The sequence below is a fragment of the Emydura macquarii genome, unplaced genomic scaffold, assembly GCF_026122565.2.
Source record: "Emydura macquarii macquarii isolate MOO-44397 ecotype Brisbane River unplaced genomic scaffold, CSIRO-AGI_Emac_v2 contig_3019, whole genome shotgun sequence".
Taxonomy (NCBI): domain Eukaryota; kingdom Metazoa; phylum Chordata; order Testudines; family Chelidae; genus Emydura; species Emydura macquarii.
The window spans coordinates 6,536,423-6,548,685 of record NW_027133156.1 but is presented as its reverse complement, the minus strand read 5'-3'; the positions used below and the strand labels follow the sequence as shown (position 1 = coordinate 6,548,685).

General features: G+C 40.3%; 1 protein-coding gene across 1 annotated transcript in view; it reads right to left on the bottom strand.

Annotated features, from left to right (window-relative positions):
• Window positions 1-1,352: 1,352 nt before the first annotated feature.
• LOC137141174 (gamma-aminobutyric acid receptor subunit rho-1) overlaps window positions 1,353-12,263 on the bottom strand; it is a 66,472-nt gene continuing 55,561 nt past the window's right edge. Inside the window, exons 7-10 of the mRNA XM_067530007.1 lie at window positions 7,419-7,559; window positions 6,424-6,576; window positions 3,309-3,505; window positions 1,353-1,640 (exon numbers count right to left, since the gene is read on the bottom strand). Coding sequence (XP_067386108.1) covers window positions 1,353-1,640; window positions 3,309-3,505; window positions 6,424-6,576; window positions 7,419-7,559 — 779 coding nt within the window. The remainder of the gene's footprint in view (window positions 1,641-3,308; window positions 3,506-6,423; window positions 6,577-7,418; window positions 7,560-12,263) is intronic.

Genomic DNA, 12,263 nt, shown 5'->3' with positions numbered 1-12,263 from the left:
CAGCCTAAACTCAGCCCTCATAAGCAAGTGCAATTCCCACTGAAACCATTGCTAATAGGAATTTGCACTGTGGTTGAGGTCACCCCCAGGTGTAATGTTTTTCTTGGTGTTTAGAATGCCTGCTGCTTTGTGGTGTTTACCAGTAATGCCAGGATATTGCAGTGAGAATCTCAGAGGGAAATTGTTCTTTTATAATTCTATAGGTCTATGTCTCTGAAAAAAGAATGGTTTGTCACAATTTTTCTTTAATAGGCAGAAGAGCTTGTTCCCTCCTCCAGTGAATTCAAGGGCAAAACTCTACACTGCGATAAAAAACCCATGGCACCAAGTTTCAGGGCCCGGGTCAGCTGACTTGGGCTCGGGCTGTGGGGCTATAAAATTGCAGCATAGCGGTTTGGGCTCAGGCTGGAGCCTGGGCTCTGGGACTCTCCCCCTTTGACTCCAGCCCAAGCCTGAATGTCTACACTGACAGCTGATCCAGGCCAAACGCAGCCATGTCCTGGGTCTATTATTGCACTGTAGATCTACCCAGAATGATTGGCACAGACAAGTCCACTGAATGCCACCTGTACTTGGGTTTTTTTAAGTGTATTTTGTTAGTGTTGAAAAAAATCTCATTTCAATTAGGAAGATTTGGGTGAATTGTTTAGTAAATATATACGGTTTGTTATACTTAGAGCTGTTTAATTCAAAGCAGTTTGAAAGCATTTCAGGAATTAACAAGATGGAGCATGGGTGCTGTACAAGACATTAGTATTTGGCTGTTTGAGTTACTCCAACACAGTGCTAAACAAATCGTGCATTAACCAGGGGAAGAAAGCTTTAAACATCAATAAACTTTCCAGTGCTTGTCAGTGCTCGCAATACCTACTTAGATCCTTTCCTGAAAACACAAGTACGTGCGTAGCCTTCCTCATGTGATTATTTCCATTGAACTCAGGAAACTTATGCACATGCTTAAGTATTCACAGGATGAGGACTTTAGTCTAGGAAAAGTTTCTGAGCATAAAATGAGAGATGTACCCTATGTGAGCAGCTGATGATTATTATTGCCATCTATTAAAACCAGTTAGAGTGGCCTGTGAGGCACAAGAAGGAACATAGTACAGCTTAAAATTAGTATAAAAAGTTATGCAATATATCCTAGTTTTTAGTTCAAAGCTGAAATGTGTATAGAGATGTTTTACAACAGATGAATTTTGTATAATAAAAATATCAAAATTCTGATCAGTCAGGTAGCATTACAATTAAGTGTTTCCCCTATTTTCTGTTTATTAGCATGATAGATGTTAATTTTAAACAGTGACACAGTGCGACAGTTTTTGGAAACTGACTAGAGAAATAACTGATATTTATGAAAAAATAGACCAGTATATCAAATTAAATAAAATGTATGAGCCTGGGAATATTATTCTGGAATACTTGTCAATGGCATGGGTGTCGATGCGCATGCTGACGTATCTCTGAGCTTTCCTCCTGCTTGAACTCCTTTCAGAACCAAGTGTTAGGTGCACCATCATTCTGTCTTGTTTATCTCCATTCTCAGACACATAGTGTCCCAGTTCATTCATATCCCCATCGCTGTAGCTGCCATCCATCATCATGGGCCGTGGCTGAGGTAGTCCGCAAGTACAAGGAAGCTGTGAATAAGGTTGAGTGCAGTCATATGAGACAAGTATTTGGAGCTATCTGGTCCTGATGCTCCTCCTCTCCTTACACAGGCAGAGGGAAGCAAATGCTGGCGGAAAACAGGCTGCTAGGGGACAGAAGAAGAGAAAGCAGCAGCAGTGGAATTGGGCAGCAGCTATCTCTGTATCACACCTTCCTGGGGACCTTTTCTTCCCTTGGGATGCAGATGCTGCAAGGGATGCGAATGAGGGAGCCATGCTGTCAGGGGTAACGGAAAGCTAAGGGAGTACTGCTGGGGGGCCAGCTCCCTGCATGGCTGTCCTTGGAACCATCTGGATGGAGCCCATTTTACCTGGGTAGCCCCTGACCACTGGGCTTCATGTCATATCATTTGTTCATCTGTAGCTTAGCTTTACCATCTTTCATACAAGGATGAGATTTTATTTGTCAGTTTACTATGAAAATTGTGAAGGCCAGTCCATGCCAGAAGAGCGGGGTAAGTTCTAGGAGCCTACATAGGAAGAAAGGCTCTTCTGCTGAATCAACCGAATGTCAGGCGTTACAACTAGAGCTGTGCAGGAACCGGAATTTCTGTTTCTCAGGAAATTCCGCTATTTCGTTGCTTTCATTCTGAATTTCCCACGCAACCAACTTTTGTGTTGTTTTGCCTATGACTATTTAAAATGTTATAGTTTATAATAATATAAAATAAGCTTCTACATGACATGTTGTTGCAAAACCAAAAATGGAAACACTTCATTCCAATAAGGTTGAAGCCTTACTGAAAGACTTGGTTTTTTTCTAAGCGAAATTTCATAGAAATCAACATGTTGCCACAGAATGTTGAATTTTGGCAAATCAGCATTTTCCAATGGAAAAATGTTTCATTGGAATATTTGCAACCAGCTCTAGTTATAACCCTGATGCAGAGATTGCTGGCATGAGTAAGCAAAGCTCATAGATCCTGTTAATTTTAGTCCAGGATATAAAGAAGATTGGAGTCTCTCCTTGAAGCGAAGGGAACAATGAAGAAGGACAGAAAGAGCTTGCAGGGCCAAAACCTTTGTAAAAGCCAAGCTCAAGAGAAAAGCTTAGGGGGAGGATTTTGTTGTTATTTAACATAACAGCAAAGGCAAAGGGATACATTTAAATCACCGAAGTCTAGACTGTTTCTGGAGAAGGGTGGGAACTCCACTTCTTTACAATTACAAATATTCCTGAGAGGATGCTCATTTTTAATGGTACATTGTAAACAGAGTTTAAACTGTGCTTAGATGTATTTGAATCTTCCTCGTTATCTGAACACCCACTCCATTCACAGTCCTACTTTTATCTGGTGCTCTTTGCAAGTTAGTATCTTAACTACAAAGAGAAAGAATTTAAAAGAAAAGATACCAAAATGTCTCATTTACAGAGACAATAAAGTGCTATGAATAGGGATTTTGTCCAGTTGACTTTACATGCTGAAGAAACTTTAGTGGGATTGGGTTCCAGATGACAATGTCTAACTTTTAAACTGTCTAACAAGGAACACTGTATTGATACTCTTTCACTTGCTCTATTCCTAAATAGGAAGCTTTGATTTTTTTCATTTTTGGATGAAGACTTTTGAAGCACAATCAGCCCATTCAAACACCTATTTCAATTACATAAAACGGCACTGGACATAGTAAACTCACTTTGTCTTGCAGTTTCCTCTCCTTCCTCTCCTGTACTGTAGTCAGGTAGTTCACTGCTGCATATTCCAACACCGAGAGGAAGACGAACACAAAACTGACCCAGAGGTAAATGTCCACAGCTTTGATGTAGGAAACTCGAGGCATGGATGCATTTACACCAGTAATGATTGTAGACATTGTCAGTACAGTGGTTATCCCTGGGAACACATTGTCATCCATTCAGACATAAACAGTGAAGACAATTCAAACTGTATTCTTTACAGCAAACATTTCTGAAATTCTAATTTACCCTTAAAATATCTTTTTTCAGTTTCAGGTGTAGCTTAGTGCGATCCAAAACCCCCTGATACTAATACTACTAATAAGGGATTGTCTTTGGTACAAAGTGTAGGAATAAAATTATAATTGTAACCCTGTAGATTAATTCATAGTGTAGATTAATTCATAGCTTTTAATGCATACCCTTATTTGTGTCAGCCCATTCATACCCTTATTTGTGTCAACCTCTATGTGGTTATGTATAATCACCATCTCACAATTTTGTCTATAACATTTGAACTTCTCTCCATCATACTCCATATTGTAAATGTAAAACCCCATTTTGACCCTATGTACTCCATCTTGTATCAAACCCTTTCGAAACCTTTAGATGAATAAGATAGTTATCTGAACAAGGTGTGAATGGAGGTGTATGTGCGTGTAAGTCAGACCCAAACTGCCAGCTTGTCCCGATGAAGTGTGAAGTCCACCCTAGGCTGAAGAGTGTGAACACATCCCTAAAAAGCAAAGAAGAATCCACTCCAGAAAACAAAAAGAACAAACTTAATCAAAGACATCAAAGAACAAGCTGAAAGTCACGTCTGCTATTGTACCAGCAATCAACGGTCACAGAGAAGCGACGTGACACAGCAAAACTGAAAAACCTATAAGACTGGGTGAGATTTCAAGGCTTTGGGGGAAAAATAGCGTTCTACACATCATCTACAGAAGAGCGTCGGTGCATGCCCGACAAAGACCCTGCTCTCCTCGTGCCCAGCTTCCCTGGCCAGGTAGCTACCACGAGCCACGAACTCCAGCAACGGACCAAAGCTACGACCTCAAACCACGATCAGGACTGGTAGCTATATATATAACTATAGAACGCTTTCTGGTACGTTTGGGCGCGTGTATGTGTGTGTGTGTGTGTGTGGGTGCATAGGCTTAAGCTAGTTACTAATTTAGTTTCTGTTAATAAATACGGCATACTGCCTTTTCCCCTTGAAACAGTCCTGAGTGCTTCATTTTGCACAACACAAAGTTAACTTTGTGTTCTTATGCAAGTGCTGTCCCTAATCTGAACTTCCATCCACACAAAAACCTCTCATTCATGTATGATGGTGCTTTACACTGGAGGCAGCTAGCCTGTCATGGAATATAGACTACACTCAAGCTTCTAACAGAGCAGTGTGGATGCAGGCTAAGCAACTCCGGCACTGTTAATTTTCCAGTGCCTTTCCACAATTCCCCCTAGCCAGTGTTTTTGTGCCATCCACCTACTTCCTGCTTCTGCACTGGAAATCACCTGCCAGATCATATATATTGGTATACATTTGAACTCCATATTACACATGGCTTGCTATATCTGCAACATTTCTACAGCATGTGAACAGAAGAAATGGTGCCTGGGAGAGCATATTCCCGTCTGACACCAAGGTTTTGGTGGATCTCTGGTGTGAGGACAGTAAAAGCCATGATTTTGGAGGCAGGACCCAAAATCTACAATTCTATGATGCCATCTCCAAGAAGCTAGCAGAGGAAAGGATCTACCAAAAAGGATCTCAGTGCCAAGAGAAAATTAAATCCCTCAAAAATGTGTAGTGGAAGACCAAATGCCAAAGTACCCAGCTCAGCAACTCCCCAAGAATGTGCCAGAGGTGAGCTCCCTTGCAAGCAGAGAGGTTAAGGGCTAGATTCTGATATTTTTATTCACCTTGAGTAGTACATTATTCAGTGAGAAATCCCACTGATTCTAGCAGGATGGCTCATGGATGAATACTCAACAGGCCAGGGCATGAGAATCCGGCTGTAATTAAGCTACTCCCTGCTACTGTTTCCCCATTTGTAAAATAGTGATAATCCTATATACCTTCCTCACATTCAGGGCTGTTAGGATGAATGACTTAATGTTAGTAAACCCCTTTGAAAAGAAAAGCTCTACATAAGTACTATGTTTTTATTCTCTATTGCTGTAACTTTCAACTAGGTTTCTAAGCATTTGATATCATTGTCTTGGTATAAATGTCAACCATTTTGTAATAAAAACATGAATAAATATGTTCCATTCATATCTGTTCTATGTCAGCACATATTCTTTCTATTAAGCAGGTTAATTTGCAGTAAATAAGACCCCTGATCCTGGTTCAAGTTGAAATCAGCAGGAGTGGGATTGAACTCAAAGTCTGTGAGAAATGTGAATAGCAATTAATTAAGGGTGAGTTTTTTTGGACATTAATTTTAAAGGATGGGACGTGTCTAAGATCCCAGTCCTACAATGTAAGTTTAGGAATCTGCATGCATGTAGCTCATTGCAGAACTGAGAAATAAATCCCTTAGACTTTTTGGAAAATGTCACCTAATACTTTAATTCCCAGAATACAGTTAAATTTATTGCAAAGAAAAATGTAAGATTGAACAGAGAGTTGCTGATGCTGGTTTTCATCTCTTTTCTCACAAGAATTTGTAAAGTGTTTTAGATCTATGGATGGAAAATGCTCTCTACTTGCTATTATTATAATTATATAATAAGAGAAAATGAATCAATCCTCTGTTCTGCGCTATTTTTTTTTTTTTTTTTTTTTTGTGGTGTGCATCTGTCATTTATGATGCTGGCTAATAAAGTTAAAATGTTTTTAGGCTGTCCTCATTCATCGCTTCTTCATTACCCTATCCTAACCTGTATGTGTACGTGTGAGCGAGTGCAGTAGATGAATTCAGTGGCTGAATTCTAAGCTATGTGACAATATGGTATGGTGTATATCACAGGGTGGGGGTTGATGCTGATGATATTGTCTCAATAACTAGGTCTTTCCTAGTGTGTGTGGTCAGTCAGGTGTGCCGATTACAAGATTATTTTTACCTAAAGGGACCCTGGCAGGTACAGCTCTGCGATCAATCCAAAAGGACACCCAGGACAGCATGACCATCAGAGTGGCAGGAAAGTAGGTTTGCAGCAAGAAGAAGAAGATGTGGCGGCGTAAAGTGAAGTTAATGTACAGGCGATTGTACCACCCTATAACACAGAGAGAAGGAAAAAAGGGTAACTAACACCAAAAGAAAACTATCCACAAGTACAGTTTAGCACATTTTGAAATCATTTCAACATCCACAGTGAAAGAGTGCTGTACTTTCTTATAAGAAAAATATAAGTGATCACTACAGCTTCATCTCTGTTTAAAAGCAGAGTGGATCTTAATCAAACCATCCATATTCTTGAGGTCTTATCACCTCACAGGACTGGACTTTGAGAGCAAATATCACCCCTGATCTTGAAAGTCCCCTGTGCAAGAAACTCCTGTTGCAGTCATTTCTGACTGGAGTCAATGGGAGTTCCATTCTGAGAGGGCTGAAAGGATCAGGCTCCTCATTTTATATATAATTCTAATGAATGCACCAGATAACTATGTGGATATAAATTAAAAATTGTCAATTAGCTTTGCCTCTGCAAGTCTTCCCACACTTCAGTCAAGGACATTCCCAACTACTGTGAGGTCCAGCTGTAATGCAACTTGTTTCCAGAGAGGGATTATTATTATGTATATAGCACCATAAATGTACCATTATAACTCAGCACTGGATAAAGGGAGATGTGATGAACAAACAATTTAAGTCCAAGTTTGCAATTCAGCATTATCTTTGCCCATGCTTCAGCCCTTGTGGGAAGGTGAATGCCTTGGACCATTTGCTAGTATGTCCTTTGTGGCCAGTTCAAGGGCAGTTTTTATGAGCCCCAGAGGAAACCACATGCCATTCCATCTTCTAAGGCACAGATAGAGTTGACCTTATCTGATTGGGGCTGAAGGAGGGGAAAGCAAAATCTAACATAATTTCACCACATTAGCAAAATTCACTTACCTGTACTGCTATAAAAGGCAAGCTTTGTGGTGGTGTGAAACTCCTGTATAAGGAACTGGGATAGTGATATCCTTTCATCTGTTTTTAGGGAATCATTCCCATTCTTCCAGTACAGCATTAGATCATCTTCGGTGTATGCATCTAGGAAAGCAGGAGTAAATCTTTGGTGCAGTGCAATTTTATCAGATGGTCTCGAGTCTACAGTTCAGAATGTGTCAATACAGATTCAAAGGTAGGTATAAAAGCTTTGGTGGAAACAGCAGATTTTCTGCCATGGATGTGATTATAGTAAAGGACAGTTCCAGTTATTGTTATGATCTGGGTTAAGCCTTGTTATTAGTTGAGTTAAAACCTTGTTGAAACAGATGTGTCAATGTGCCCTTTATTTAAGATGGTTGTAGGAAACACTTAAGGCCTAATAGAACCTGCCCACACACTCACACTATGTCAGCTGAGGGTCCACTGGGTATTGCTCTGACCAGGTGTGTCAGTGAGTCTATGGGTGTGTAAAAAGCCTACCTGAGAAGGCAGACAAGAAACCGAGATTGAGGCAGAGCAAGAAAGCCAAGCAGGAGCCTGTAAGCATAATGTGACCCTAGAGGAAACCTATAAAGAGCTTTTGGTTCTTGTGCTGACTGAAGAGGCTTGGGCAGTGGTTGCCAACTTTGAGGTCATAACGATAAAAAATGGGGTCACAAAGACACTCGACGGTGTCATTCAAGTTTTAATTTTTTCAGTTGGCATGCAATTGATGTACTATCAGTATAACGGCTAATCGGTCTATTCAACAAAGGTTTTCAATAAATGTACAATATCACTTATAAATCTGATCAGTTTAATGAATACACTTCCTGTTTATAAATATGCAACTTGCACATGGCAATTATTTCTTCACTCATGACAGTTGCAGCTCTGACACAAGACCTGTACATTACAGGAAGCTGATGTAAAATTAGAATGTTGATACTGGCTAAGTGAAATACATTATACACTCTAGAGAAATTCAACATGGATGCTTTTCTCTGTAAAGTTTCTGCTTCAGGCTCAAGCAGTAATATTAATGACAAAGATGATACTGGGAACCGAAATGAATGCAAGACACGAAAGCGTAAATTTGACAAATCCTTCATTGAGTTTGGATTTACAAGAATAGAGGTGAAACGGGAAGAAAGGCCACAGTGTGATTTGTGCCAGACTGTTTTGTCTGCAGACAGCATGAAACCAAATAAACTTAAATGTCACCTGAGTTCACAACATGGGGAACATGAAGGAAAGCCAAGGTCATTTTTTGAACAATATGAAAAGGAATTCCCAGAAATTAATATTCAAGACTGCTATGTCCATGTCAGTGCAGTCCCAGAGGGCCTCGTTTGAAGTGAGTTATCGTATTGCTCGGTGCAAGAAACCTCACACAGTTGGAGAAATGTCAGTGTTGCCTGCTGTAATTGACATGGTCAGAATTATGCTTAGGGAAAATGCAGCAAATAAACTTAAAATAATACCGCTCTCTAATACTACAGTCAAGTGCAGGGTAGAAGCGATTGCTGCGAATCAAGAAGAAAATCTGACGACACGCCTGCAGCAAATAGAGGCATTTGCTTTTCAGGTCGATGTAAGCACTGAGAGATGTGATGCACATTTCACAGCCTACGTGCACTACATCTGGGAAGGAGATATTTTTGAGGATATACTTTTTTTGCAAGCTTCTCCCCAAAAACGAAACGGTGCAACAAATGTTTGATGTTCTCCAGGATTACATGCAGGAGAAAAAAATCCTTTGGGATAAATTGGTGGGAAATTTCACTCATGGAGCACCTAGTGTGGCTGGATGCAAAGCAGGCTTGCATGCCACGGTAAAGAATTTCGCACCTGCTGCAGTATGGACACACTGCCTCATCCACAGAGAACAGTTGGCATCAAAGGAACCGAGTAAGGAATTAAGCGATGTTTTACAAAATTTACTTCAATCATGAATTTCATTAAGGCTTGACCATTACATGCTCATCTCTTTGCCCAGTTGTGTGATGAAATAGGGTACCAGCATGATGCTCTACTGTTCCTCACTGAAGTTCGGTGGCTCTCATGAGAAAAGATCCTTGAACGATTTTTTGAACTCAGAGATGAGACGTGCATACATGGTTGAATGGAACAAACAAGAATGTGTGAACTTTGTTTCTGATAACGACCAGATGTGTCTGCTGGCACACCTGAGTGACATCTTTATAAAGCTAAACGATCTAAATGCCAGTCTTCAGGGCAAAAAAAAAAACACATTCTCATGCTGAGCGACCATATCGCTTTCTGGGGACAAAACCTCATCAAGAGGAACTACGAGTCACTCCCTCGGCTATCTGCTTTCCTGGCTGAGAACAATGGAATTGAGACTCCTACACAAGTGATGACTACCCATCTTCAATGACTTGAGGAACAGTTTGGGACATTCTTTGCAGACATCCCAGACACATCCGTAATGGACTGGGTGCATAGCACATTTTTGTGTCAGCCTGATGCGATGTATCTGCCATCAAATGAGGTCGATCAGCTCATCAAACTGTCCTGCGATCTTTATTTTCTCAACTAGCCATAGTTGACTTCTGGTTCAGTGAAAACAGACTATCCTGCTCTGTTGACACATGCCCGCAAGATACTTGTGCCCTTTGCCACAACTTACTTGTGTGAAGCAGGATTCAGTGCCCTAGTTTCTATCAAGTTGCGTTATCGCTCTACTTTGGACATCACTTCAGAACTGCGGTGTGCAATCTCTACCACTTTAAACCAGACTTTGACAAATTGTGTCAAGACTCTCAGGCCCAGGTGTCACAGTAGTTCAGGTATTTAATAGTAAAGCTTTAAAATATGACCTGGCATGAAAAATTCAAACAACGTGCTAATCTGCTAAATATTCCTACAGGTAGTCAGTTTAATGTTCTGAGCTTCTTCTGTTGTATGTTGTCTCTGACTATAGTCAGAATTAGTTATTTGCATTGATAAACTAATGCATATATAGGCTATATTTATTTTCTCTGACGTTGAAAATGGAATGGCACTTATTGTTTTCTTGTTAAAAGAAAATGTTATTATATTATCATTTCTTTTTGCTTCAATTTTAGTCGCAGTTTAGAGGCAGTTGTATTAAGCAAGCATAGCAATAACTGTAATGGCTAATTTCCTTTATAATTTCTGAGGATTACACACTTTTAACTCTCAGGGCTGGTTCACACTGACTGCGTGATTCGGCAGCAGTTGATGGGAATTACGCAAACTACGCAGAGTAGTTTGTGTAACTGACGTCGACTGCTCAGCTTCCTTTCTGTGTGCTGTTCACACTGCGCTGAGCTGACGGGAACAGTGTTCCCGTCGACTCAGTGCTACACTACTTCAGGGGGTGGACTTACTCAGTCGACTTCCTGATCGATTGAGCGGGTCTCACTGACGGCTCAATCGATCCTGAAAGATGGATCTGGTGGCGGCAATATTGCTGCCGTCAGTGTAAATGTAGCCTCAATTTAGCAACTGTGAAATCTAGGGTTGTTTAACAGTATGACCGCACAGTAAATATAATCCAAAATTAAAGCAAAAATAATAAATGTCAGATAAATGGATTTAATAGCTATTTTAGGCTTTGTATTCAATATTGTATTTTTTATTTTAAAACAGGTTAAAATGATTTAACATGTTTTAAATGAAAAATATAAATACCATAAGCATTGCAATGCCATGACTTGTCTGCTGGGGTCACCAAAAATTTCCAGTGTTTAAATGGGGTCACGCTGAGTAAAAGGTTGGGAACCCCTGGGCTTGGGGCTGGAAACAAAGAAGCTATCCCCTTGTTTTGGTTCCCCTTGTGTTCGGAGAAGCAGAACTTTGTATATATCTTGTAAATAAACAAGACTGCATCAAAGAAAATACCAGACTCCATCAGTTTCTGCTCTCAAATGGAACATCCCTAAGGCCCCAAAATTGGACTAGTTGTTCAGGTGAAAGAAGGGTTAACATTATATTTTTATTTCAAGATGTCTTAGCCCTGCACCTTACAGAGAGTTATGGTGACTGCTGTGGGGCACAGTAATAACCTCTTTCCTTGTGTTCCAATTAGTTTTAGTTGTCTCGTCTTAGGTTTTATACAAGTGTTAGTTATTCCCAGACCAAAGACAAACAAACAAACAAAAAGCCCCACCCTAAGCCCAAAACCAATTATTAAAGCATCATTAAGGCTGTAAACACTTATTAACTATTTAAGGGGGAAAAACCTTAATAGGATATAGTAGTTTAAAAATGTATATATATGAAAGTCAGGAAATTCAAATTTAGGTCAGACTTAGAAAAAGGAGCTCTATGGGGATGCGAGTTTGGTTGTATCTTTACTATCCATATGAAATGTAAGAGATGAGATGGTGATGTTATCTTGTTATGGCAATATATACTCTGGGGAAACAGGTGACGTATGTAATGGTTAGGTACATTCATTTGTTTATTGAGTAGTACAGAGTAGTGGGATTATCTGAGGCAAATAACACCTAAGATTATTGTAACTGAAAGAGGTGAGAGAAAGTCTTTTCTCAGTTGTTTTCAGTTTGTTGACTGCGGTTGGAGTTGCAAAGTGCTCAGCGCTTCTGGAAAGCAGGCCATTTATTTAGGTTCTCTGATGGGGTGTACGAGGCCCAAAGGGCCCTGCTGGAGGCCTTGCAGTCCTACCACAGCCTGCCCCAGGAAAAAAGCAGAAGTGAGTCCTCCAAGCTGCTTATTAAGGCTGTGTGAGAAGCAGCCAGTCAGAACCCAGCGGGCTCATATAAAAGGAGTTGCTGGGTCTGAGCAGATTCAGTTGCTGGCTGGAGCCAGAGGAGC